This window comes from Pithys albifrons, chromosome 18 (assembly GCF_047495875.1).
Source record: "Pithys albifrons albifrons isolate INPA30051 chromosome 18, PitAlb_v1, whole genome shotgun sequence".
Classification (NCBI taxonomy): domain Eukaryota; kingdom Metazoa; phylum Chordata; class Aves; order Passeriformes; family Thamnophilidae; genus Pithys; species Pithys albifrons.
The window spans coordinates 840,025-867,149 of NC_092475.1; the positions used below are offsets into that span (position 1 = coordinate 840,025).

Below are 27,125 nucleotides of genomic sequence, written 5' to 3' on the forward strand. Positions count from 1 at the left end.
CCAACTCACAGCAGGTCTTTCACAAGAGCTGATGGCAGAGCTTCCCCCGCCACCTTCGCAGCCCCCAGGCCCGACCTGAGCTGTGTCACCAGCACCGTCACCTGCACCGCCCCCTTCAGCCCCGGCTGGCACGCGGGTGCATCGGCCAGGATGGGCAGGGGGCCGTGCTGGGCTGGGCTGCCAGGCCCCGGGGCAGGGGTGGGGCATCTGGGGGAGTTACTGAGACACTCAAGCATCGTTGCAGCTCCTGCGAGCCCCGGGGGGCTCCCCCACGCCCGGGGACGGGAAGGGCTGGAGCTCAGCACTGGGGCAGCCGCAGCAGAGCAGGGGGCAGAGGCTCTGCAGGACCACCCTGTCCTTGGACAGGAACTTGTGGAAGTTGGGCTTGAAGAGCAGGTACACCAGTGGGTTGTAGAGTGTCGAGGACTTGGCAAAGGCGGCCGACAGCACGAAGGCCAGTGCTGGCACCTGGCTGGGGTCCCCAAGCAGTGCCCACAGGGCAACGACAGCATAGGGGGTCCAGGCAGCCAGGAACCCCAGGCACACGGCAATGCTCAGCTGGAGGAGAAGGAGACAGAGACAGTGGTGCCATGAGCCTCCTGTGGCACACACGGGACACTGACACCCCTCCCAAAACTCAGCCATGTGCAGCTGAACCCCAAACAGTCCTCACATCCCCAGGGAAAGGTGCTCAGCCTCCTGGACTGTGACACTGGAGCATCAGACATGAGGGCAGCAACTGAGCACACCCCATGCATGAACCTGCTCCCACTACAGGCAACTCATACCCCATCTCACCTGGGAAACTTGGGAATTGCCTCAGCCCTCCATGGCAGATGGGTACAAAGGACCCAGAGACCTTGGGGACCAGGTCAGCATCAGACCCCAAGAGCCTTTGGAAGACACTGAAAATCCATCCAGCAATCTGTGCTGGCATGTGGGTCACCTGGGGCTCCTGGAAAGGGGCTGTGCTCAGCCACCCTCCCCTGCTCAGACACGGCTTGCCAGGCTTGCCAGACCTGCAAGCTTTTCTTTCATGCTGTGTTTTTTTAAAGGGCATTCACTTTTTTTTTTACATATCCTTGGTAAATTATAGTATTAGCTTGTAGTCTGGGGAACAATGACTCATGCAAGCTCCTTTCTGATCTTTTCCAATGTAATTTAAAGTGAAAACTCCTCCACCTGATGGCTTTAAATGAGAAATATGGTATTACCCACACTGATAAAAACACCTGGAGAATTCCTCAGGAGCAGCAGACCCCTGGCAGGAGGGGCATTTTTGTGCCCAAGGGGCAGGAGGCTGGGCAGCCCTGCCCTGCCTTCAGGAGCAGGCTGTGCACACTCTGACACAAACCCCTGCCCTCCCTTCAGGAGCAGGCTGTGCACACTCTGCCCCTGCCCCTGCCCCTGCCCTGCCCTGCCTTCAGGAGCAGGCTGTGCTCACTCTGCCCCTGCCCTGCCCTCCCTTCAGGAGCAGGCTGTGCTCACTCTGCCCCTGCCCTACCTTGAGCAGCAGGCTGTGCCCACCATGGGCACTGTGCTGGGGGCCCGTGTGCTGCTGGAGCGTTCGGCGGGACCCTCGCACCGTCCACAGCAGCAGCGAGTAGGAGGCGAGGATGAGGAGGCAGGGCAGGAGGTAGCAGAAGATGAGGAGGGCGAGGATGTAGAGCGTGGCAGCCCTGCCCGAGGTGCCCCAGGAGATGCAGCAGGCTGTGCCATAGGGCTCGGGGCCGTAGCTGCCCCACTCGGCCAGGGGCGCCGTGGCAAAGCTCAGGGCATAGGTCCAGACGCAGAGCAGCAGCACAGCAGCGTGGCTGGGGGAGAACCTGCTCCCTGCGGCAGAGGGGGTGGCGTGAGGATGCTTTCCCCATCCCTGTTCCTCTCCATGGTCCCATCCCTGGTCCCATCCAAGTATGGCTCAGGTAATGCACCCCAGCACTTACCATATGCTGGGTAACAGACCTTGAGGCAGCAGACTGTGCTGAGCACCGTCAGGCTGGAGAGGCTGCACAGCCCAAACAGGACCCCACAGAAGGCGTAGAGGGTGCAAACGGCCCTGTCGAACAGCCACCTGCAAGGAGAGCTGCAGGTGAGCCCCTCCCTCCCCCTGCCCAGGGCAGCTGGCTGGCAGCCCTGCCTCGGGAATCAGCTCCATGGCCCTGCTCTGCAGGGAGGCTGGGAATGTCCCAGCTGCTGGTCCCACACCAGCAGCAAAGCTGGGAAAAGGGGCAGCTCCAATGGGCTGCACAGGTACCAGCACCTGATGGTGAAAACACAGGCCTGATCTTGCTCCTGATTGGTTCCCTGAGCATCCCAGTGACAGATGGAGCCACAGGTGCAGGAGCTGACCTGACCCACACTGGCACACACCACTGCAGTGCCAACATGGTGCCAACTCGCCACCACCCTCCTTTTACAGTGGGTGTGTGTGAGGAACCAGAGGGACAAGGAGCAGCAAAGCACCTGCTGTGGGGTGGATGTCTGGGAGCTGACACAGTGCCCCAGGCTGAGCCCTGGATCCCTCCGCATTCCCTGTAAGGGATCTCCCTGTTTCTAGACAAGGTTTGCAAACTGCCCGTGACCACTGGCCAGTGCAGAGCTGCTTCCATGAGGTACCTGTGTGCAAAGAAGGACGAGGTGGCCAAGGGGAAGAGCGTCACTGTCATGCTCAGGTCACTGATGGCCAGGTTGACGATGAAGAACTCGGCAGGTTTCAGCAAGGACCTCTTCTGATAGGCCACCAGCAGCAGCAGAGAGTTCCCAGAGAAGGACATGATGCCTGTGGAGAAGGCAGAGGAACAGTGCTGTGTGTAACAGAGCCGGGAAGGGAACCAGGAGCATCCTGAGGTGTTTGGAAGCACCAGAGCAGTCTGCAGAGGGTGGAAAGAGCTCCAGGCATCCCTGTCTGGACCCTGGGCTGAGCAGGGGAGCCCACGGGACCCACACAGCTCTGTGAGCACATCTGGAGCTGCTTTGCATTGGATGTGATCCCTTCCCCTTCCTGAGATCCCACAGAGGCGTTTGGTGGGAGGGCAGTGATGGGATGAGACTGCAGTGGGCTCCGGTGCAGGGTCTGGCCAAAGGCACTTCTTCCAGCTGGAAGGAGCAAAGGGAGCACTTCCTTCCAGCTAGATAAATAACAGGGGCTTTGTGCAATTGTGCTCTGATGTGAGGCCAAGGAGCTGGGCCCCTTCCCCTTTGTAATTTCTTCCTGGCAATGTCACTCCTGTGACTCTGTGCTGTCCAATATCATGGTAACAAAACAAACAAGAAAGGCACTATGAAGATCAAGGAAAATCCAGACTAAACAAAAAAAGGCTCTTTGTTTGCTATTAGTGTATTTAAATCAACAGTGGTGATTAAAGTTTTATAACAAGGGCTTTCTCTTTTCATTATGTAATTGTGTTTTCATGGAAAAGAGGTTTCAGTGTCCTCAGAAGGGGAATCTTTGCTGCTCTTGAGGCAGGTTGGGCAGGAGAAAAGTTTCTCCTTAATGGATTAGGCTGTAAATTAAATCTCATGGTAAGAACCAGCTTCCAAAGCTGCTGAATGGCCAACACTAAAGTTCCCCTCAGGAACAGGATTCCCACATGGGAGCTGGCCAAATCCAGAGCTTTGGAGGCTTTGGAATTGCTGGAGGGCAGAATGCTGAGATATTTGTCCTTCCCAGCCTCAGAAGGTCTTTTTCCCACAGAGTGAGTCTCACATCTGTGCTAAGTACATTTTATCAGCTTTACTAACTCCCAGGAGCTGTAGGTGCCCCCAGGACTGATGTCAGTCCAGGGGTGTGAGCATCCCTTGGGTTCCCCATCCTCAGAGACATGAAAAACCTCTTCACAATTGGGAGACAACTTGCTCAGGGCTCAGAAGATTTGCAAGGCTTTTCTTTGCCCATCATTCACTTCTGACCCACATTAACCAGATCTGGACCATCTCAGAGTGTGGCTCAGCCTCTCAGTTTTGCCTGCTGGTTTTTCAGCACCACTAACTCCAAACCACAGAACCTTCACCATCAGCTTCTGCTGAGGGCAAGGGCAGCTCGAGGTCCAAACCCCTCCAACAAACATGAAGCTGATGATGCCAACAGAGTTGCTGCCCATCTCACATGGAGTGGCTGTGGTGGGAGATACAGCACATTCCTCAGAAGTTATTCTTCAACTGTCCAAATACTTGAAACCTTAATGGGCACTTTGAGGAACATGGGAAGGGTCAGTTTAATTATTCTGCTTATGACTGGACACTTCTGGCATGAAGGTCTCTGGGAGGCCCCTGGGCTGCCCGCAGCAGGGACACAGGGAGAACAGTCTTACCAAAGACTAAGTAGAGTGTGCCAAAAATCAGGTCTTCTCTCTCCGATAAGGTGGAGGTGAACACTGAGGTGTTGGACACATTTCCCATCTGCAAAGCAAGACACACATACAAGTGAGAGTGCATTTTGGCTAATGGAAGTGCCCAGGGTCCTGTGCCCCCGCATCCCCGGAACAGCCCTGCCCGCGCTGTGCCCCCGCACCCCCGGGAGCGTCCCCAGAGCTCCGGGTCACACACGGCCTGCGGGGCCGGGCTCCCTGTCCTGCTGCACCCGGGGCACCGCGTCCTCCCCGCGCCCGGGGGTGCTCGGGGCACCGTGTCCCTCTGGGGCAGCGGCCGGACCCCCCTCACCGGGCCCGGAGGAGCCCCTGGCGCAGCCCGCTCCGCTCCCCGCCGACGGGAACTTACCGGGGCTCAGCTGTCGGGGCGCGGGTTCGGCCACAGCGCTCAGCACTGTCGGGGCGGACAGCTCCGCTCGGCTCCGCACCGCGCTCTGCCCCGCCCGGGCACTGTCCCTCCCGCACCGCGCTCTGCCCCGCCCGGGCACTGTCCCTCCCGCACCGCGCTCTGCCCCACCCGGGCACTGTCCCTCCCGCACCGCGCTCTGCCCCGCCCGGGCACTGTCCCACACCGCGCTCTGTCCTGTCCGCGCCCTGTCCGTCCCGCACCGCGCCCTGTCCCGCCGCTGAGGAGGTTCAGGGACTGTCCCCGCAGCCGGGACCGCCCTGCGCTGCAGCTCAGCCCCAGCTCCCCTTCCCCACCAGCACTCGGCCCGGTCCGGTCCGGCACAGCCCAGCCCAGCCCAGCCCAGCCCACCCCAACACAGCACAGCCCGGTCCAGCCCGGCCCGGCCCGCTCCCCCCGCGCTATCCCGCGCAGTTTCCAGCAGCATCCCACGGCCGCAGCATCCCCAGGCTCGCTCTCCCTCCCCGTGGCCGCCCCCTCTGCTCCCCCCGAGGGGGGCGGGCTGGGCACACACTCACCCGTCCCTGCAGACCCCGCAGGACCCCGCGCTGCTCCAGGGACACGCTGGCAGTGACAGTGGGCACGAGGAGGTGGGATCGCTGCAGTGTTGGCAGTTGGAGCTGGGTATTGTTTTCCACCCAAAGCATTTGACCTGTCTCTGCTTGGTAAAACACAAGTACCAACCATCACTTAAATGCTCATTTTGTTAATTCCCTCCACACCAGGAGCTTTCCCCTGGTTGCCAGTTGGAAATGGGAATGACATCAAACCCCCTAATAGTCAGTTTTAGAGCTCCAAGTACTGTCAGGACTGCTGGTCAGCTCAGATTCGGGTGCTTGAATTTGCTTCAGAAAGGAACCCTGAAGCTGGAGAAATGCACAGCACAGCCTCATGTACTCTATGGCCTCACCAGCTATGTAAATAGATACACACCGAGATTACTATAAACTGAAAGTTAGTTCTTGTTTGTATTCCAGAAAAACAAAAGGTCTCAGCCAAGTTTGAGGCCCCATTGCACAGCCCCTCCACATGGGCAGAGTTAACCCCAAACCCCCAATATCCACCACGGAAGTGCCTCATTTTCCCTTTCACCTGCAATGGACCTGAGGGACAATGTTCATGACACCCCAAGGATCAGAGACTCCTCAGGAGCATCACAAGCTCAAACAGGAGCAGCAGCACTTTGCACTCCACACTGCTGCCAACAGTCACTAAACTGTGGGCATGTTTGCACAAATGCATTATTTCTTTACAGTTTCCTCTGGAAACAAACCTCCACGTCAGTCTGTCTTTCCTCAACAACACTGCTCCCCTCCAACAGCATTTCATTTGTCAGCCAGTCTCACCCAGGCTGGGAAGAGGGACCGAAGTCTTCGAGATAATTTAGTTCCCACTTGGTTTGTGCAGAGGAGAAAGATCCAAAGGAGCAGGCTGAGAAGGTGAGAAAGCTCAGTGGAGATGCCATGGAGCAGACACAGACCCCACTTTGCTGCCTCCCTTCTTGGCTGAAAGAGATTTCTCAGAAGAGATGGAGGAGCCAGGGGCTATGGAGGTGATGGGACAGAAAACCAAACCTGTCCTGAGGACTCTGGTAAGTCGTGTTATAGCCCAAGGCCACCCAGCTCAGCTCCTAAAGCCTTCAGGCAGCTCTGCACAGTGACAAACCCCCGAGAGCTGCCTGGCTGCACCAATGACACGTTATATTCGGTGCTGGGTGCTCAGCCTTTCCCCTCCCAGGGCAGGTGGCTGCTCCCCCACATGCTGTGCTGACCCCAGCCCAGCTCTCCTGCTCCCCAGCTGCTCTGGTGAGGATGTGGGTGTCACTTTGGCACCAGCAGAAGAAGGGACAGTGCAGCCCAGCTGCTCCCTGTCAGAGGTGCTTTACAGTGCCCTTGCCCACCCTTGGATTAGCATTTCTGAACTCCAGATGGTGGGAAGTAACCTGAAACTTGTATCCCTCTGCCTCTGAGAAACCAGCGGCTCAGCACCAGACACAGGACCCTTTCCTGGGACCATCCCACTAAAATGCCCCTCTGGCAGTGCCCGAGACAAGAGGGAGATGAGACTTTGAGCATGAGGGATAGCAACAAAACTGCCCCACGTGGGGTACCAAACAAACCATCCTAAACAACCACTGACCTACCCACAGACTGTGCCTGTGGTGCAGCTGAAGTGAGTGTTTGTACTGACCAAACACAAAGTGTGGAACTGAAGAGAGAGCTGAAGAGCAACTGAAGAGGCTGCTGAAGTGGCTGGTTTATGTCCCTTACAGAGAAACCCAAAGAGACTAAACACAGCAGACACTTTGCAAGTCACTTCCCAGCTCCTCTGCTGTACATGAGTAGAGTGTCTCAGTGAAGTATTATTGTCCCCACTTGGCAGAAAAACCTGTTAAGACCAGTTTGAGAGGTCTCCAAGCCAGCCAGCTGCAGCTAAAGCATTGCATAGTACCACTCTTGGCTTCCTCTCACACCACAAGAGCATTTAACTTTAGAGAGCAAACAGCAGAGACTAAAAGTGCTGATTTCAATTGCACTCATAAAGCAGACACTGTCCTAAGCTTTGGAGCACACAGAGCCCAACACAAGCAGTGAGGTCAAAGATGCTTCCCTAAAAGCACATTCCTAACATTTGGCCTCATTAACAACAGACTGAAAGATGAACTTGGTCAGATTTATAAAGAAAAAAAAGTCACCATAAATAGGCACAGAAGAAAAATCTGAAACAAAATTGCCTGAATGTAGAGTGAGGTTCTCTGTAAAGGTCCATCCCCCCTCTCAGTACCCTCTGGAGCAGGGATGAACCAAGGCAGTCTCAGTACATCACACTAATGAAATTAATCTGGAAAGCATCACTTCCAGTTCTGTTGCTCCTATTTTCATGACTCATGTCATCTCAGTGGGCCTCTGTCCCCCACCTGCAAACAGCACCAACAGTATTTATCTTGCACACAGTGTGCTCTGAGGTTCTGCTCATTGCCTGTCTGTGCATGGCTCTGAAATCTGCATGCAGTGAGGTTTTCAGCATGCCAGTCACATTTTCTGCTTTGGTATCGCCCAGACACATTTTGTACCTGCTAATCCTCCCCATCAGTGAGTTGTGCCTCACTGTCAGTGACTCACAGATGTCTGTGCCCATTGCTTCCTGTGTCTGACCTTAACAGGGGGAAGACACCCCACCACGTTGTCTGACAAGATTTAGCCCCACTGGCTGATTTTTATCAGCTCACATTTCTCCCTCTGCTTTGCACTCCCACCTGATTTGATCATCACTACATTCTCACCCAGCCCAGCTGAGGGCACAAACACTGGCCTGTAATTTCCTGAGCACTCCTGTGCTGAAGAGGCAGCTCAGCATCTTTGCAAGTGGGTCAGGGACGGATCTGAAGGGTGACATTTAGTGAGAAACAATGCTAAGTGATGGCATTCATGTAAGGCAGATCTAAGCTACAAGCTACACATGCTGGTGCCCAACTTCCTACCATCTGTACACCAAACTTTCAGCTTTATGTTCAATAGACATTAATCCCATGCTTGTGTACTTAGATGGAGGAAAGAGGTAACACATATGTTGCTCTTGAGATGCATTTCCCCCCTCATAATTTGTGCTTGTGACTGTAATGGAAATATATATATATTAAAATAAATGTTTCTGTTCTTGTATTTGGCTTTTAACGCCACCCACAATTCCCAGTGCCTCCATATTCTGCCTTCTCACATCCCACTTGTCCCTGTGCTTTGAATGCTGCCTGGTAGTTAAAGTCCAGCAGGCCAGAGTTTAACCCTTGACTGTCGGGATCCTCTCCCAGGCTCTGTCTGAGTCCTGCCCAGCTCCACAGCCTGACAGGACAGAGCAGCCCTGGGAGCACTCTGGGGGCTGGAGCCCACCTGGAGGAAAGAGCCACACAGCAACCAGGGTGCTCCCTCCCACCCTCCCCTGCCATGAGGAGCATCTCAGCCCTGCCCTGGTTTCACAGCAAAGCTCAGGGAAGAGGCTGAAGCAGAGGAGAACTGAAAAGCTGTGGAATAACAAGCTGTTGGTCCCCAAGCAGGCTCTGATGCTGGGAGGCAAAGGCTGGCCCGTGCTGGAGGCCTGGCCAAAAGCCTGGAAAGCAGAGGGTGTAAACCCCAAACAGAAGTGGCTGAGAACCACCCAGAGGCAGCAGGTACCGTGGTCAGAGTGGGATACCTGCCTTTAAACATCACAACAGAGAAAGCTCCTCCAGCTCCTCGTGGCTCTTCCATAGCCATGATAAGGGCTGGGTGGTGTAAACAGTGCAAAAGGTCCATGTTTCATGAAGTTATCTCAGAGGGATCAGATGTGCTGAGCTCAAAGGGCACTTCAGTTCAGCCAGTTGTAGCTGAACACTCCACAGCCTTCCACTGTGGTGCCTCCTTCATGCCAGCTTTTCCCAACAAAACTGAAAGGAATGGCTCACCTTTAGACTCCCATCACACACTGAACACATTAGACCTATGATTTTCTGCAAAATCTCTGCAAGTGACCAACCAGACCCATTAACACCCACCACAGCTCCCATTTGCACTGCCAAGTGGAACCAGTTCACCCAGCACTGGCAGACCAGTGCCTGCTTCACACCCTGGGGTGAATCCCTTTAACTTTTGGTCTGTTCTTTTCTACTGTTCAAAGTCTACTTTGAAACATGCAGTATCTTAACAAGTTACTTTATTTCAGGCAAACATATGGCAGATTAATTTCCATTAAAAATGCATAAATTTAAATAGATCTTTAGCTGGACTTTCAAATTGTGCCTAACTAATATTCCCTTTGAAATCTATCAACCTTCACTGCTGCTACCTACCTTTTCTGCATTAGACTGTGAAACTGGTATGTCAAGGAAAAGTCACTTTTTTATATAATAATCAGACACCACTTCGTTAACAGGCTCAATTTTTAAGTCAAGTTTTTCTCCTTCCCTCTGAAGGACTGACAAGCCAACAACTTTCTCTCCTTATCTTCCTGCTCATTCCACTCCTTGGCACGGTGTAATTTCTTTCCCACAGTTCTTTACTCCATGACTTGACAGTTTTTAATGAGCCTTCCACACCTCTGGTTTTATCTGGCATTAATTCTGTCCCCTCATGTCCTCTCCCTGTTGCACAGACCAGGTTTAACCACAACCAGTGTCCTCCCCAGCCTAAACCAGCCCAAAGATTATGGTACCAGCCTCTGGTTTTGGCACAAAACTGTGCCAGTTGTGATCAAAGATGGGATTGGTGCATAACCAGCTTGGGGGCTCAGTCAGATTTCCAGCTGAACATTTTCCCAAATTACAAATCCCTTACAAAGCCCCTTGCTGGCCAGTGTCAGGACAGCTCCTGACCCAACACAGCAGGAAATCAGAGTCCCCTTCACAAAGGTGCTCCTGGAGTGTCCTGGTGTCAGTGCTTGGAGAAAACTGTCCAGCTCCAGCCACTGGGGAGGAGGGAGAGCTGAACAGTCCTGCAAACGAGTTGGTGCTGTCCACAAGCTCCACATTCCAGGGAGTGCAAATGGAGAAACTGGGACATGACTTTCAGGTTGACAGGGAAGGTGCCTGCTGACAATGAATGAACCTCCTTCCAGCTTTGTTGGGGAAAAAAAGACAAATTCTAAGTGCCAGGGAAATAAAAATACCCCATCACTTCATTTATCCTGTCACTCTGAAGAATGCAGTGCTTGTTTTTAGGGCTCCTTCTCACATGGTCATACAATTCCTGAACAGAAACCCAGAGTGCTGAGCCCTGACACAAAAATCCCAGCCCACAGCCATTATCAAGTCATATGGAAAATATCTGGCTGAGGGAAAAGTGTCCTTCACTGGGCAGCCTGAGTGATAAGCTGCAGGCAGAAAAAGCAGCATCAAATCAGTGTCAAACCCACAGTCACTCCCAAGACATGTGAACATCCTACTTGTGTCCACCAAAAGTCATTTTGCCAACAGACTCTGAGCCTGTTGAAAAGCAGGAAGTGCAATCAAAGGAAAAAGGGGATTTTTAAATCAAACACTGAAATGCACCAGAAAATGCCCACAACAGGCCCTGAGATACAGACTCAGGAACAGCCAAGAGGAAAACTACAGTGATTATACCTTGTACTAGAGCAGGAACATTTGGGTTTGATCATTCCTAGCAAGCAGAGCTCTTGGTGGCAAAGTCCTGTTGGGTTTGCACTTCTGCAGCTCTGTGTTGCTTCCCAGGGTCTCTCACCTTTCTTTCCCACAAATCATGTTTCCAGACCTCACAGTGATGTAACACATCTTTAAAAATTTACAGAAAACAGGCTCTTTTCCTCAGCTTTTCACAGCACTGCAGCTGGACCAAGAGGGAGGAGGGTTACACACCACATCTTCATGTCTCAACTCCACTCCTGCTTATCAAACGTTCTGCAGAGCAGGACCAGACAGACACCAGGTCCCAAAGGTATGTAGACCACTGCAACATTTAACAGGTTGTATTTTAAGCTGGAACACTGAACCAGGGAGAAAGAATTTAACTCCAGCTTCAGGCAGATCTACACTAAAGACAAATCTGTGCCAGAGGTTTCCAGTGTGAGTTACCAGCATCTGAACACTGTACCTTCCTCTGTTGTGAAAGGAAGCTCTTGGACATGAGCATCATTTCATTAAGCAGCACATAATGCTCACTGTAGTATACACAGCAGCCCAGTTATCATGCTCTATTTCACAGCAGTAAAAATGAACTATTCTCCCAGCAGGAGAAATCTTCATATCAAAGATTCAAACACCACGGGCTTTGATGCTGTCAGAAGGGATTATTTTAATTTTTGGTATGCCTCTAAATAGCCCAAGACTTTACAAGTCACAGTGGAAAGTAAATCAGACTTTGACTCCTGAAAGAGGCAGAAGTCACCAGAACAGTGCAGGCCTTTGAAAGACCAGACATGGCAGCTCTGAGATCTGTGGAGGGGGGAACACATTCCAAATGAATCAGTGCTTCTCCACCTGAACACTGAAATGCAGAAGAATGGCAAAGAAAGGGGTTCCTGAGACTGACCTTGCACGTTTGAGCTCTGAAGACTCAAGACTCTTCCTGGTGGGACAAAGGCCACACACATGGGCCAAACACCCTCTTCTACCCTCAAGTACTCACCATTCTAAATCTTCCTTCTGTTCCTGATTTCCATGAAGAGGTTTTCTGTTCTCAGGGTGAAATTCTCCACTGGAGATCTGGGAGTGGGAGGCAGAGTCTGACAGCATCCTCTGCCCAGCTAATGCCCCCTCAGTTCTGTCCTGGAGCACCACCAGGACACCCAAACCCCTGCAGACCATCCCTTGGGCACTGCTGGGCACCACAGCCTCCAGCACCATTTCTTAGGGCATGGAAAGCCCAGGCAGACACTGAACAAAACATCCCCTTAAACAAGGTACAAAATTCCCTTCAATCCTCATCAACACAAGCCAGAAACAGCATTCCTGTAACATGATGCTGCTCTGCCACCAGGTTTCATCTTATTCCTTACACCGAATTTCTACCTTTCCCACCTTTACCTACAAGCCTTTCTCAGCCCCTGTGTTTGCTGCAGCAGCTACACATAAATCTCCTCTCAGAAGCTGGGCAAGCACATCTTACCCCCCAGGACAGTCTCACCCTGCTCTGTCCTCCAGCACAAGCAGGCACAGGCAGTGCCCAGCCCCAGAGTGCCATCTATGGCCATCTCACAGGACTTCACAGCACAGCAGAAACACAGGCACGCCCATTCCCCTCCTGGCATTAGGAATGTCTCTCAGAAAAAACTCTGTCATTAAGGTCTGAAGAACAAGAGAATTTAGTCATAGCAACATAGAATCATAGAATCATAGAATCATAGAATCATAGAATCGATTGGGTTGGAAAAGACCTCCAAGATCATCGAGTCCAACCCTTGGTCCAACTCTAGCTCATTTACTAGATCATGGCACCCAGCGCCACGTCCAATCTGCATTTAAAGATCTCTAGGGATGGTGAATCCACCACCTCTCCGGGCAGCCCATTCCAATGCCTGATTACTCTCTCTGTAAAAAATTTTTTTCTGATATCCAACTTAAATTTCCCCTGGCAGAGCTTAAGCCCATGCCCCCTTGTTCTATTGCTGAGTGCCTGGGAGAAGAGACCAGCCCCCACCTGGCTATAACTTCCCTTCAGGTAGTTATAGACAGTGATAAGGTCACCTCTGAGCCTCCTCTTCTCCAGGCTAAACACCCCCAGCTCCCTCAGCCTCTCCCCATAGGACTTGTGCTCCAGTCCCTTCACCAGCCTTGTTGCTCTTCTCTGGACCCGCTCCAGCATCTCAATATCCTTTCTGAACTGAGGGGCCCAGAACTGAACACAGTACTCAAGGTGTGGCCTCACCAATGCAGAGTACAGGGGAAGGATCACTTCCCTGGTCCTGCTGGCCACGCTATTTTTGATACAGGACAGGATCCCATTGGCCTTCTTGGCCACCTGGGCACACTGTTGACTCATGTTGAGCTTCCTGTCAATTAGTACTCCAAGGTCCTTTTCTGCCTGGCTGCTCTCCAGCCACTCTGTGCCCAGCCTGTAGCACTGCAGGGGGTTGTTGTGGCCAAAGTGCAGGACCCGGCACTTGGCCTTGTTGAACTTCATCCCATTGGAATCAGCCCATCTCTCAAGTCTATCCAGATCCCTCTGCAGAGCCCTCCTGCCTTCCAGCAGGTCGACACTCCCTCCCAACTTGGTGTCATCAGCAAATTTGCTGATGATGGACTCAATCCCCTCATCTAAATCATCAATAAAGATGTTAAACAGGACTGGACCCAACACAGACCCCTGGGGAACACCACTGGTGACTGGCCGCCAGCTGGATGCAGCTCAGTTCACCAGCACTCTCTGGGCCCGACCCTCCAGCCAGCTCTTAATCCAGGAGAGGCTACACTTGTCTAAGCCATGGGCTACCAGCTTTTCCAGGAGTATATTATGGGAGACAGTATCAAAGGCCTTGCTGAAGTCCAGATAGACCACATCCACAGCCTTCCCCTCATCCACCAGGTGGGTCACCTGATCGTAGAAAGAGATCAGGTTGGTCAGACAGGACCTGCCCCTCCTAAACCCCTGCTGGCTGGGTCTAATCCCTTGTCCACCCTGAAGGTGCTGTGTGATTGCACTCAGGATGAACTGCTCCATAACCCTGCCAGGCACAGAGGTCAGGCTGACAGGCCTGTAGTTGCCAGGGTCCTGCTTGCAGCCCTTTTTGTGGATTGGGGTGACATTCGCCAACCTCCAATCATCTGGGACCTCCCCAGAGAGCCAGGACTGTTGGAAGATGATGGAGAGCGGTTTGGCAAGCTCTTCTGCCAGCTCCTTCATCACCCTGGGATGGATCCCATCTGGTCCCATAGACTTGTTAGGATCCAGCTGGCTCAGTAAGTCGGTCACTATTTCCTCCTGGAATACAGGAGGGGTATTCAGCTCCCTCTCCCTGTCTACCAGCTCCAGAGGCCAGTTGTCTTGAGGGCCACCTGTCTTACTGGTGAAAACTGAGGCAAAGTAGGTGTTAAGTACCTCAGCCTTCTCCTCATCTTCCTTAACTATATTTCCCTCCAAGTCCAACAGATGCAACAGTAGCTGTCCTAAGGGGGGTTTTACTTCTCCTGGAGTGAGGCAGAGTGTGGGGAATTAAGGCCTTCTCCCCCACTCTCTCCAAAAAAGGAGAGGCAGAACATATGCACACAGCCCACTGATTTCTGCTGAGGTGGCCCAAAGCCAGCACAGAAACCAGGTTGGGTACCTGTGAAACATTTGCATTTTTAGAGTCAGGAACCAACTGTAAAGCCAGAAGAGATGGAAATGGCATTCTCCCCTCAGGGCACATCCCAGGACCAATAAACAAACCAGCCCCACCAGGGAAAGCAGCCACCCAAGGAAACCAAGCTCCTGGGGAGGTGTTTCTCAGCAGTGCTGAGCTGACCCTCCTGGACAGAAAGGCTTATGGCCACCCCCAGCCCTGCAGCTGAGCAGAGAACAGGGGATGTGGCAGGTGCCACCCTTGTCCCCTTCTGCTTCTGCCACTGCTCAGCCCATGCAAGTCTCAGCCAGTACAGCCACACAGCCCCCTCCTCTGTGAGGTACAGCCAGCAGATCCATCCAGCATTTGTTCAGCATTCCCACCCAGCCATGCTTCACCCAGGAATGCAAAGGGTGTCTGTGCAAGGACCGAGGCCCTTGGGAGATCCTCCAGCCTGGTGCTCACATGGGTATCTAACAGGTTCCTCTGCAGCCCTCGAGGGACTTCACACATCCTTGTTCTGAGTCAGGGAGCGCCTCCCAGATGCCACTGCCCTGCTGGGACCACATGGCACCACTCCTGGTGGCACGAGGAAGCCTCTGTGCCCCACCCCAGGCTGCCCTGAGGGCTCACTGTGATTTTACTGGCTAGCAAAGTGCACTGAGACATGTAAACAGGCTGCTCCTTCTCGGGCTTGCTGGGTGGCAGCACCTCTTCATTAACAGTTCATTTATTAGTGTTTGGGGTTTACACATGTGCAATGATGGACAGTCATGCAGAGGCCTCTGCTTTGGCAGAGACAGCTCACCAGAACCAGCCAGGCTTTAGAAAGGTGGTCTGTGAGGATTTCAGGTCAGGCAGTTAAATTGGAGCACATTGCACACAAAGCTACAGAGCAGATTTTACTTCCTTTAGGAGAAAGCAACATTTTTCACTAAGGAGTTGATGAGCAGTTGTGGGTTGATTTTTCTTTTTCTTTTTTTAAAGCAGGTTGATGATGAAAAAAATCTCAGAACAGTATGACTATCATGAGAATGGTTTCTAAAGCAGGAAGCATGACAGCCCCACACCCACAACAGCAGAAGCAGCTGCCACACACAAGTTGTCAGCCACACACTGCAGGTCTGGTCCTGCACTACTTAAAGCTTTTGGAGCTCTGACACTCTCTTCAGTGCAGAAAACTCCACAAGGCAGAATTAACTCTAAGCCCAGGTAAGACAGAGAAAATAAATGAGTGGCATTATCCAAGTCAGAAGGTATTTTACATCCTTATCTCAAAGCAGGAACTTCTATGAAAGAGCCCAACTTGAGCAGAAGCAACAGGACCACCACCACCACTCACACTCAGGATCTGCAGCACTCAGAAAAGAACCTACCAATAAAAAATATCAGTCACTAAACCAATCTCTAACCTCATGTGAAGTTCCCTGCAATACGACTTCAGTGTCTCCAGACTCTGAATGCTGAGATTTCTTCTTGAGACTGAGGAAAAAGAATCATAGCAGGTTATTTCATTTTTATCTGGAACATTTCCACCTGCCCACCTCTTCTCTGCACAAAGCCTTTCCAAACTCAGTGCAAGTCCATGCCTGGCTTTAAGCACAGGGGACACAGGAAGCTGCTGGGTATCAAGATGACTTTCATAGCCCCTTTGCTCTGCCACAGCAGCAGCAGGACAGAGCTGCTGCTGCCAGCTGGGAGGGGATGGGGAGCAGGGGCAGCCAGCTGCAGGAACCAAAGCCTGACCCTGCTGTTCCTCAGGGCAAGGGAATGGCAAACCTGGCCCTCTGGAGACATCTGAGGCCCAGATGGGAGAAGCATTCTGCCTACGTTTGAAAAAGCTTGGAGCAACTCTGCCTTAGGAAATGGCAGGAACCAACTGGCAGCACCCCGGGCAAGGCAGTGCCTGCCCTGCTTCAGGGACTCCCAGGAGGAGCAGATCCTCCCTTCTGCACAGGTCAGGGCACCAAACCAGCTGGCTCCAAAAAAAGCAACAATCCATGGCAATTTCAGAGCCCCCACAGCTTGTCCCACACTGTGAAAGCAGCACAATCAGTGCAGTGGGGGGAAAATAAGGTGTGATATGAATTGCTCCACTTTGGGCAGTGCTATGTGCCATAAACCCCCCTGGTTACAGGTCAGTCATCCCCACAGCTCCACGTGGACAGCCTGGGGTCAGCATTGCCCTTCCTGACTCTGGCACAGAGCTGGCTGCAGGCAGGTGCCCACCAGCACCTCCACTGCCTTTTCCCACAGATGGCCATTCCAGTCTGATCCCAGGCCCCAGCACACAGAACAGACCCTGCTGGGGTCTCCTCAGTGCCGAGCTCTGGAGGAGCAGCCCTGCCTCACACACACACTGCAATCTGCACAGAAAGCCTGTCAAACTGAGCAGCTGCTCCCTGGCTCTCCTACACCTCCCCTCAATGCAGGAGCTTCAATTATGTGGCATGTCTGCAGGATTTGGGAGGTAGAAGAGCTGCTGCCAACACCACATGCTTTAACCCTTTGCCTTCCTGCAGGCACTGGGTAAGATGTGTTGACAATGTTCATTTTCATGTGGTGGCTTAAGGCACAAACCTGCCCTCAGAGTCTGGTTTTCACAGCAGGGGTGTAGGAGTACAAAGCCACAAACCTACTGAGTTACTGATTCCCTGCCCCTACATTTTCAGAGTGGCAAGACAAGCTACAGAAGACCTTTTCTAGGGGAATAGGATCAACTGTAGAAAAGTATTTTTACTGCAATGTGCAATTTTACTTAATGTTTTACAAGAGCTCTAAGACATCTACTTACAATCTTAGACAAATAGAACCACATTCCATGATTTTCAGAAGGCATCATGGAACACCCTTCACAAATAACAGATGAGGATATTTGGAGCCCACCTCAACTGCTGATTAGATACTCAGGTATTAGGCTAAAGAGGCCTAATTCACTCTCACTGATTCCAGAGAAGCAACTAAATGAGAGCCAAACTAGGTACATCAACAGGCACTTTAACTTGCAGTCACCTCCTGTTTTTCTCTCAGTCCCTCTGGCTGCATTTATCACCATGCTCAGATTAGGTCTTGTTCCTAAACAAATACTGGAAAGGTGAATCTCTTCCCCTAAAGAGGTTCTACAGCATAATTAGCAACATGTCCTAAACACTTGTAATCCACTGCCATCTTCCAGAAAACAACTTTAAGGAGCTGTCAGTTCAAACCATCAAATCTAAGCTACTTAACCTTTAAGCTTCTGTTGAGAGGAAAAAACTCAGAAAATAAGTTCATAGGTCTGTAGTCTGAAAGGTCAGACAGTGAGGCAGCACAAAGGCTGGGTTTATATGCATCAGAAACAAGGCAGCATGAGAAGCATCACAGTGTGGGGGAATATTTCCTGCAAGAGTATTTCTGTTACCTTGAGCCTGATTTCTGTAATCCTCCCTGGTACTTCCAGTAACCTCAGCAGATCATAAGAGTAGAGGAGTTGTACAAAAGGCACTTCAGGCATTTCAGCATTCACCTGACATGCTTTAACACAGGGAACAAACAGAAAAATGATCTAGTTTGGAACTTGAGAAATTATCCTGCTCTGGAGCTAGCAGGATGCAAGAGGAGCCAGGTGGTCTAATTCAAGTGCCAAAGTGTACCTCAGGAGTACCACACATCTTCTGGGGGATGCAGCTTCCATCCCTCAGGAAGCCAGTTAGCCCAGAGTCGTGGAGAGCCAAGGCTGGGAATCCACGGAGTGCAGCTCCACATGGCACCCAGATCCTGCTCCCACCCCACCTCAGTCTGTGCAGACTGTGCCATACAGCTCACATGCTCCAGGAATGCTCTGAGTCATGCTGCTAAGGCTGGAAAAGAAATGGGGTTTAAAAAGCTCTGCATTCTGTAAGCAGCACACCCAGCCTGGGGAGGCTGAGCCCCCCACACAGACACTGCTGCCCCTTTGCCCAACCCCTCTGTGCACCAGCTCAGGGCTGCATGCAAACAGACAGCTACATGCACTCCACTTTAAGAAAAGAGTTAAGCCTTTTCTTAAAGGCCTCTTTATTTTTAATTTCCTTCAAAACATAAATTAATTTAAACAAATCAGATGCAAACCACCTGCATTTTAAATTAGCATATATTTTACTGTATCAATCACAGCAACCTCATACAGTAAGATACACAAAAATAGAGCATGGTATCACTTCAATTCAACACAGGTTTGTACTACAGGATTCCATGACATATATACAGAGGACTCTCCTGTTTCAGAGCAAGTGCAGTCCCTGCTCTGGTCACCGTAAAAATTACGTGGCATCACAGTTTTAGTTATTCACTGTAGTGTGAGTAGCCATATGGAAATTGAACTTGTGAACTAGAAGATACACTGTAGAGCAGCCAAACAGGCAGGACACTGCAGAGGGTGAACAAAACCGAAATAACCACCGAAATGAAAACCACCCTTGCACTGCATTTGAATAGTAAAATTGGTTTTAAATTCTTCACTATATACATAACGTATCTACACTTGTGTCATATTTATATATATATATATATATTTATAAAAAACATACAAGATTTTGAAAACCTTAAAATCATTCACCTAAACAATATTCACCTCAACCTTCAGGGTCTGCAAGGCAGTACTTGCCCTTGATATTATGTTCAGTTGCAGTCCCCAGATCCAGAATTTCCCTGATTGTTAAACACATCCTTCACTTTGTTTCTTAGTGCAAACTGGACAATAACTTATTGTTCTCAGCCCTCTGTAAGACCCAGATTTCATCCTATTTCCATCATGCTTTTGACACTCATTTATGGCTAAAATTATTTTAGCTATTTTACAGTGTTAGCCTATATAATTTCCCCCTCTACCTACCTGAAGCCCTCCCCCCACCCAAAAAAAGTGAGACAAATGATCATTCATGCATGTTTCTGTCACACAGGGATCGATGGACACTGAGGGTGAGAAGCCCAGACTGTAACAGTGGTTAAAAACCCCTAAGTGAATCATTTCAGTGCAAAGTGGAATACATAGTTTACATCTCAGCTGGAGTTCTTTACATTTATTTTAAACACATTTAATTCTGCACATCAGATTAGGTTGCCTGATAGTTTGTGCTAACTAGCTAGTTGGGATAAGGGAGTTAGGATTCTTATGGGTTTCTTTTTAATAAAAAACTGAAGTCTATTCATAACCAGGTGTGGTTTGGGGGTCAGACTGTACAGAGCCCAGCAGAAGGGAGTCCTGATTCTCAGCCAGGGTTCCCGAGTGCTACAGCAATAGACAAGGGTTATTATCTGGTTCACATCCACAACTGATGGGTTCACTTGAACAGGAGTCACAAATGAGCTCTGATTTTAAACCAGGCCAGTGTTTTACTTGCTGGACTACACTACAGACTTGGCAGTGAATTTGGAAGCAAGCATAACATTAATACTTACAATTTCCATAACCACAAAGAAAAAGCGTGCACTGAGAAGCAAGATCCTGCAATTCTTAGACAAGACTCCACTCAGACTAGTGCTAGCCTTATCAGAGGGGAAAAAAGGCAGATTAAAACCAAGAACTGATCAGAGCCAAGAACATCAGTCTGCCAAAGTGGCTATATAAGCTATGAAATACAGTACAAGGAAAAACAAAAAAGTCACCTGAACAAATAACCCAGAGAGACTTCATAGTTATAATAATTCTACCACTTTAAAGAACTCAACATATTAAATATTTATTAAAAATAAACTGTTTCCAAATCACCTATTTACAGTACAAAGAACAGTACTTAATACATGTGCAACAGAAGTAGAGAGAATGGATACTCATCTGAGAGGACAACACTCCAGGCATCATCTGAGTGACACGGGTACAGGTTCACCTCTTTAAATACCATACAGTAAAACCCAGAATGATGATATTGGCAACACCAGAAAATAAAGCATGGATCATCCAGACTCAGATTATATAAGCTTGAGATAAACGACTGGGAGAGAAGGGGAGAAGGAGGGAACAAAGACAAAAGGAAGTTTGCTGTGGTGTTTGCATTTTGGAGATCCAGAAATGTGGACACACGTCAAAAGACAGTCCTTGTTGGCAAAACAGGCCATTCTCACATTTCCTGCACATTTTGAAGTCATACTTTCATCAAAAACGGGCAGTGGTTTTATCACTCATAGAAACATGAGAATATTAACTCTCTGACTTTATCCTCAAGCCCTGCCTGGTTTCATTTGGGCAAGGAGATGACTGCCATGTAATGGAAAAGTGTCATGTCACTTTTTAAAAATACAACAGCTGCCAAGTTTTAAGGAAAAATGTGCTCTTCTCCTCCATTTAAATTGAAAAGCAATGATCATTTAGGAGTTACCTAAATTATAGCAGCATGAAATCTAATGGATCTACAGCATCTGTGAAGCCACAAAAATCAAGAACTGGCACCTGATCACTGAGCCATGGTTCCAAATATTTGGACGTGTGATTTTGGTGAGAGGTCAGTGTGGAGTCAGAACATTAGTTAGGATAGCCCTTTCCCCTTCCCAGACAGACTGACCGGGTCTATCTATAAACCACGTGGGACAGCTGGGATGATTTATAGTTTAGCTGGTTGTTGGGCAGGAACCTGTGGAGCTCGTTCTTCCTCCCGCACGGCTCGTAATAGTACGCGCTGAGGCAAGAGTCACAGGAGACCTTGGAGCAGACCGTGCAGGTGTTGGCGGCGCCGGGGCGGTTACAGAACCCGCAGCGTGAGGTGCCCGAAGGTTTGGCCTTGGAGCCGAACTGGGCAGCCCTGTCTTGGCTCTGAGTCTGTGGCGGGTACTGCGCCTTCTCCCTCAGAGCAGACGCAGGAGACAAGCCGTCGCTGGGGAGTGCTTTGATGGAGTAGGTGCTCTGCTTCACCGCCGGGTATTCCTGCCTGGAGCTGAACAGATTGTCACACTTTTGGCAAACAGAAGTGCCACAGGCTACGCCACAGTTCTGGCACTTGGGGGAAGCTGTCTCTTTGGCTAGGTGGGTGCGTTTGTGGTAAACGGGGTTGGCATCACTTTTTAACAGCCATACATCAGGCTTAATAGCTTCTTGTCTCTTAAAATTTAACATACTTCTAGAATCTGGATCAGTATATAAATCTAAGTCCTCTTGAGCAGAAAAATAGGAGCTGTAAGGGACGTTTGTTCTTAGCATGCCATTGTGATGAGATGAAGCTGGCAAGTACTCGTCTGAACACCCGTGTGGGGAGCTGGACATGGTCAGCAGAGAGGGCGACGGGCGGATAATTTCATCTTTAATGTCATCTTCTGCATCGACCAGAATCGGCTCTTTCCTGAGACTCAGGGAGCTCATCAAAGGAGGTTTCTTACTCTCCCAATAGTTATCATATGCATCCACTGACTTGGAAGGCTTGCTCACCTTTGGCTTGAAGTAATCTTTGGAGGCCCGTTCGCTCGCCGATTTCTGGAGCACCATCCGTGCCATGGAGGTGTTCAGGTTCTCCTTGCACTCCACACGGCGCTTCATGGCCTCGGAGCAGCCTCTCACGTCCTCACTGCTGCTCTTCCGCTCGTTTAGCACATCCATCTCCGAATATCCTTTATCCTTCACTTGCAAGTGGATCTCCAGAAGCTGCTCGCACTCCACTTTGGCCAAAAAGAGTTCAAATGAAATCATTTTCACTTGGATGGCATCGACCTGCTCTTTGAGCTTATACGTTGTTCCCAGTTCTTGGACATAGCCCATGTAGTTCAGAATCTGCCTTACATCATCTTCGGTTAGCGCAGACTTTACATAATAGACAAAGGGTCCAGTGTAGGTCTAAGGGGGATGGGGGGAATAAAAGGAAAACTGGGTTACACATTCAGTGGTGGACTGGATGCTCAGATAATTCAGTGACAGAGAGCATGATAATTAAATAGAATAATAACGACTGTACACATGCAACTGCCTTGGCAAGACGAGCTCCATTTCTGCATCCCTCCTGTTCAGCAGATGGAAATTCCACATGAGGCAAATTCAAAGCAGGGGAGCTTTCATTCAAATTAAAATTCTGATTAGCATAATGTCCTCCCTGGTGATTTAAATCACTCTGCTATGCACTGACATTAACTTTTATGCATACCGGACATGTCTGCATTACAGGAAGTCTGCCATGAAAGGCAACAAGGCTGAGATTTCAGGAACTGCCCCAGCCAGGGGTGAGCTGGAGGTAACAGGAACTCAGAATTACTGCAGGATGGCCAAACTCCTCTTCAATTCAGCTTTGAATACACTTCAGGTGCACACTTTTTTCTGGACTGTCACTATACAGTTTCAAACATCAGTTTTAATTTAGTATTAATTCAAAAACTTCCACTAAAAGAGCCCCAAAAGCAGACAAGCTGCTGCAAGTTGAACTGCCCTCAGCATCTGGCACGCCTGGGGGCCACGATTAACCCAGCTCAGCCTGTTCTGGACTGCAGGCAGAGCAACCTGCCCATCACATCTTGACAGCACAGGGACTGGATCCACCAGTCAGCACTGACAGCTCATCAGCAGGGATCCTGTATGGGGATTTATGGAGAGATCCTGAAGAAAGGCAGTTTCCCCTTGTAAATGTTCTAATGATGCCCAAATTCTCAGCTAAACAGTGAAACAGTGTCTTTTTAAGAAAAACAATCCAAAATCCCCATCACCAGTGCCCACAACTGCCAAGGACTGCAGACACTGATCCCAGCAGTGTGTCCATACAGTTCCAGGCCTCAAAACTGTTCCTGTAGTTGAGGTGCAGCATTCCTTACTGAAACACTGCAGCAGCTTTGAAGGAGCATGTAAGGACAGGTAAAACAGAAAACTCAACAGCAGAGACCTCCCTGTGTGACTTCCAGCACCCATCAGTGTGCGAGTTCCCACTTCTGTCTCAAAGACCCTGGCACAGGGAGATATATTTGAAAGTACATTATAATCATAACTTCATTAACTGAGAACTGGCAAGCAGATAAAAGATATTCTGAAAATAATTCTTTTGGAGAAGTTCCTTCACCATTACCACACAACTAGTGGAAACCTCATCAAAGCACCCACTTGAACTGGGTTTACTATTTGTGTCCAGTAACAGCTGTGGCAAGACAGAAATCAAATTTTCAGTGAGCTTAAATCCAGCTCAAGCATTCACCCTCATGAAAGCATCTCCAGGTAGAAATAAAACAGTGTAGCAGGGTAGGCTGAACAACAACCATAAGGAAGCTCTTTTTCTATTTTATACACATTGTAATTGCAGATAGTGCTTGTACTTCTGCTCCTGGGATACTCTCACCAGCACTTCACTTATTTTACATAGAAAATTTTCTGTGGCTTCTGTTTACCAACTGCATATAGACAAATATGTATATCAGGTTAATAAATAGCAAAAAAGAAACATCTCAAGGAACTGCATGAAATGTGTTAACAGAAAGGAAACCAAATTATGGTCTCACTGTGGCTGTACAAGAAATGTCTTACCTTAATATTTTTGAACTCCTTTTTCCAGGGGTACAGAAAGAGATTAATTCCAACTGTCTCGAGCATGTTGAATGCACTATGAAGACAATGTAAACTTGAGGACTTCACAGATCTCAGGGAGTTTTCAGCCATCTCGTAAAACTTAATCAGCCGGAATCTATAAAAGGGATCGATTTTGGGAAGGCACAGTAAGGCTGCTGCTGCCACTCGCAAGTACTCATCGTTAATGGGGCGCTGCTTGTTGTCAGAGGCACTCAGTTTGCACTCGTGGAACTGCACGTACTTCCGAAATAAATCGTCCTTGTATTTTGTATCCATTGAACTCGGTGTTTCCCTGGCACTGGGGCAGCTACCTCGTCTCTGGCATGGTTATTGGGCCGCGGGTTGAGGGTCAGGCATCAAGAATCCTCAGCGAGGGCAACTCTCCTGGAATAAACATTGAAAACAAAGACCAGTCATCGCAGGCACACATACCCCAGACACCCACAGCATCTCCCTGCCCCGGGGCTCTGCAATCCTGCTCTCACAGAGCAGCAGCTCTGCCACAGCCTCGCTGGGACTCCAGAAAGGCGTGAGTGGCTACCGGAGTGCTGCTGTCCTGCTTTTCACTGTCACTGCCCACCCTCTCCCAGGGCTGTCCCAGTGAGCACCACCAGGCACACCAAGAGCTGGGCAGGCTCCAGCCCACACTGAGGATTCCCTGGCTTTGGGGACACAGGGAGAAGGAACTCACAGCAAAAATCTGCAAGGAGAAGGATGAGCTTTTAGAGTCTCTTCTCAGCATTTTATTTTTCCCTTTCAGTTCACACAACTTACACAAACATTATTTAAACAGTCACTGGGGTTTTTTTCTTTTTTTTTCCCTGCACAGCAATATAGAGTTTTAAAAAATCCCACAAAGAAGTTTCATTTTGCTCATCTTGATAAAGCATCGACTATTTTCCCCTCTCCTGGCACAGGACTGCCACTAAACTGAGCAGGTTTATTTACTTTGCCTTTCTATTTCTAACATTTTCTAGGCTTTTGACAGCCACTGACATTCCTTGTGCTGGTGCCCCCAGCCCAGCCCTGTGCTGGGGCAGCTCTGCAGGCATCTCCAGATCAAAAGGCAGACCAGGGGCTTTGCTCTTCACATAAAAAGACAACCCAGCCCTTGAACCGATGGGAAGTGGGAGAAATCAGTGCAGGGTTTAAGTTGTAGTGAGTCTGAAAATGCACTTCAGAAAAGACTTTTCACCCAATACTAATTGCAGCTGCTTAGAACAGTGATCACTTCACCCCCCCAGCTCCTGCTACAGTGAAAATCACTGGTAAGGGCAAAATTAACTGAATGAAAGGAGCCAAAACACAAAATACCAACAACTGAGAGGCCTGGAAAACAAACAAACAACAAAACCACCAGCTTGGCAGTTACCACTGCCTGGTGAAAGGCTGTGCTCAATGCCAGCCCCGTGTGGGGAAAGTTAAGTAGCAGTTTGGTTTCTGCTCCCAGGCACACGGCGCTGGTGTCAAGAGACAGGCTGTGAATCACAGGAAATGTGGAGTGCTAAATTAACATCTGAGCATACGGGCCAGGAGCAGCTCCTCCTCTCTCCACGCTCCTCCCTGAGCTGTGCAGGATGGAGTCTGTTCCTTGGCAAGAAGAGCTGCACAGGAGACTTAACAGAGATCTCTGGCAGTAAGCAAAACACCCCCAGGACACGGAGTGATCCCAGCTGGGGAGGAGCTGGAGTCAGAAACACAGTTCAACCTCCCTCACTGCCCGTACCCCACCAAGCAAAGCACTGGGTTACACATCAGCGATGTCAGGGGCAGGAAAGCTCCCAGATGAAGTCTTCCATTGTGGCCTTGCAGGTGGCAGCTCCTGGAGCCCCTGCCCCTGCCAGCCCTGATCCTGCCCCTGCCCCTGCCCCTGCCCGCCCTGTCCCTGCCCCTGCCTGCCCTGCCCCTGCCAGCCCTGCCCCTGCCAGCCCTGATCCTGCCCCTGCCCCTGTCCCTGCCAGCCCTGATCCTGCCCCTGCCCCTGCCCGCCCTGCCCCTGCCCCTGCCAGCCCTGCCCCTGCCAGCCCTGCCCCTGCCCGCCCTGCCCCTGCCCCTGCCAGCCCTGCCCGCCCTGCCCCTGCCCCTGCCCGCCCTGCCCCTGCCCGCCCTGATCCTGCCCCTGCCAGCCCTGCCCCTGCCACCCCTGCCCCTGCCCCTGCCCCTGCCCCTGCCCGCCCTGCCCCTGCCCGCCCTGCCCCTGCCCCTGCCCGCGGTGCACACACAGCTCGGGGCTCACGGGGACAGCCCGATGTCCCCGGGCCCGCCGGGGAGCACAGGCACAGATAAACAGAGACTGAACAGCACACGGTGACAGAGCGCAGCAAGGAACGAGGCTCTTCTGCTGCGAATTATTGACTGGAAACCACAAGATTTCCTGGAGATGCAAGAACAGCAGGTCCTGGTTAAGAGTCCACTGTCTGCCGGTGAGACCAGAGACGGTTTCTGCCATTCATCTCCAGGGTCAAAGCCTCAGCCAAGGGATTCAGATCCCGCCGGACCCCTCGGCTGCACAACCACCGTGACAGGACAGGGGAGAGGCGGGGCCGGGCACAGCATCCCCCGGGACAGAGACTCTCGTCGGGACACAGCCTGCCCTGTCGGGACACGATCCCGCCGGGACACACCATCCCGCCGGGCACACACCGCCGCTGTCCCGCGGGTCCCAGGGCCGCCGGACCGCCCCGAGCAGGGCAGCGCTCCCCCACGCAGCGCTGCCACCGGCACCGGGCACCGTCGGGGGCCGCCCGGGCCCGCGCCCGCTCCGCTCGGTCACCTGTTGCAGAGCCGGAGCAAGGAGCCTCCGGACACGGCCGGGCCCGGGAGCCGCCTCCGCCCCCGCCCGCCCCGCACAGCCCGCACAGCCCCGCCCGGCCGAGACCCCGCGCCGCGGCCTGCCCGTCCCTCACCGCTCCGCTCCGCTCCGCCGGGACCCGTCGCCGCTCCGCCGGCAGCGCCCGGTGCCCCGTGCTCGACCCCGCGGCGGTCGGTACGGAAGTGCCGCGGCCGGTGCGCGGGGGAGCGCCCGCCCTCACGGCTCGGGCAGGGCCGCGGCGGCGGCGACCCGGAACTGAACGGCGGGGGCGGCGGCGCTTCCGCCGCGGTGCGTCAGGGGCGGGGCGGGGCGGGG

The 27,125-nt window shown here is 51.3% G+C and overlaps 2 protein-coding genes across 2 annotated transcripts; both read right to left on the bottom strand.

The window, feature by feature from the left end:
- Positions 1–228: 228 nt before the first annotated feature.
- LOC139680533 (opsin-5-like) lies at positions 229–17,960 on the bottom strand. The gene is made up of 7 exons (XM_071573225.1): positions 17,918–17,960; positions 5,292–5,434; positions 4,311–4,398; positions 2,617–2,779; positions 1,940–2,071; positions 1,505–1,829; positions 229–558 (listed from the first exon to the last, which is right to left on the bottom strand). Exons 2-7 carry the CDS (start codon positions 5,418–5,420, stop codon positions 229–231), a joined length of 1,167 nt encoding a protein of 388 aa, XP_071429326.1. The 5' UTR covers positions 5,421–5,434; positions 17,918–17,960.
- Positions 17,961–18,548: 588 nt separating this feature from the next.
- SPATA2 (spermatogenesis associated 2) lies at positions 18,549–27,081 on the bottom strand. Its single transcript, XM_071572693.1, has 3 exons — positions 26,905–27,081; positions 23,957–24,382; positions 18,549–22,294 (listed from the first exon to the last, which is right to left on the bottom strand). Exons 2-3 carry the CDS (start codon positions 24,272–24,274, stop codon positions 21,041–21,043), a joined length of 1,572 nt encoding a protein of 523 aa, XP_071428794.1. The 5' UTR covers positions 24,275–24,382; positions 26,905–27,081; the 3' UTR covers positions 18,549–21,040.
- Between the last annotated feature and the right edge of the window lie 44 nt (positions 27,082–27,125).

Coding starts and splice junctions, on each gene's coding strand:
- LOC139680533 (XM_071573225.1), bottom strand. CDS start 5,420: ATGCTTTGGGTGGAAAACAATACCCAGCTCCAACTGCCAACACTGCAG. Junction 2,780..4,310: donor CACACTCTACTTAGTCTTTG/GTAAGACTGTTC, acceptor CCTTCTCCACAG/GCATCATGTCCTTCTCTGGG. Junction 559..1,504: donor GGCACAGCCTGCTGCTCAAG/GTAGGGCAGGGG, acceptor CTTCTCCTCCAG/CTGAGCATTGCCGTGTGCCT.
- SPATA2 (XM_071572693.1), bottom strand. CDS start 24,274: ATGGATACAAAATACAAGGACGATTTATTTCGGAAGTACGTGCAGTTC. Junction 22,295..23,956: donor AGGAGTTCAAAAATATTAAG/GTAAGACATTTC, acceptor CATCCCCCTTAG/ACCTACACTGGACCCTTTGT.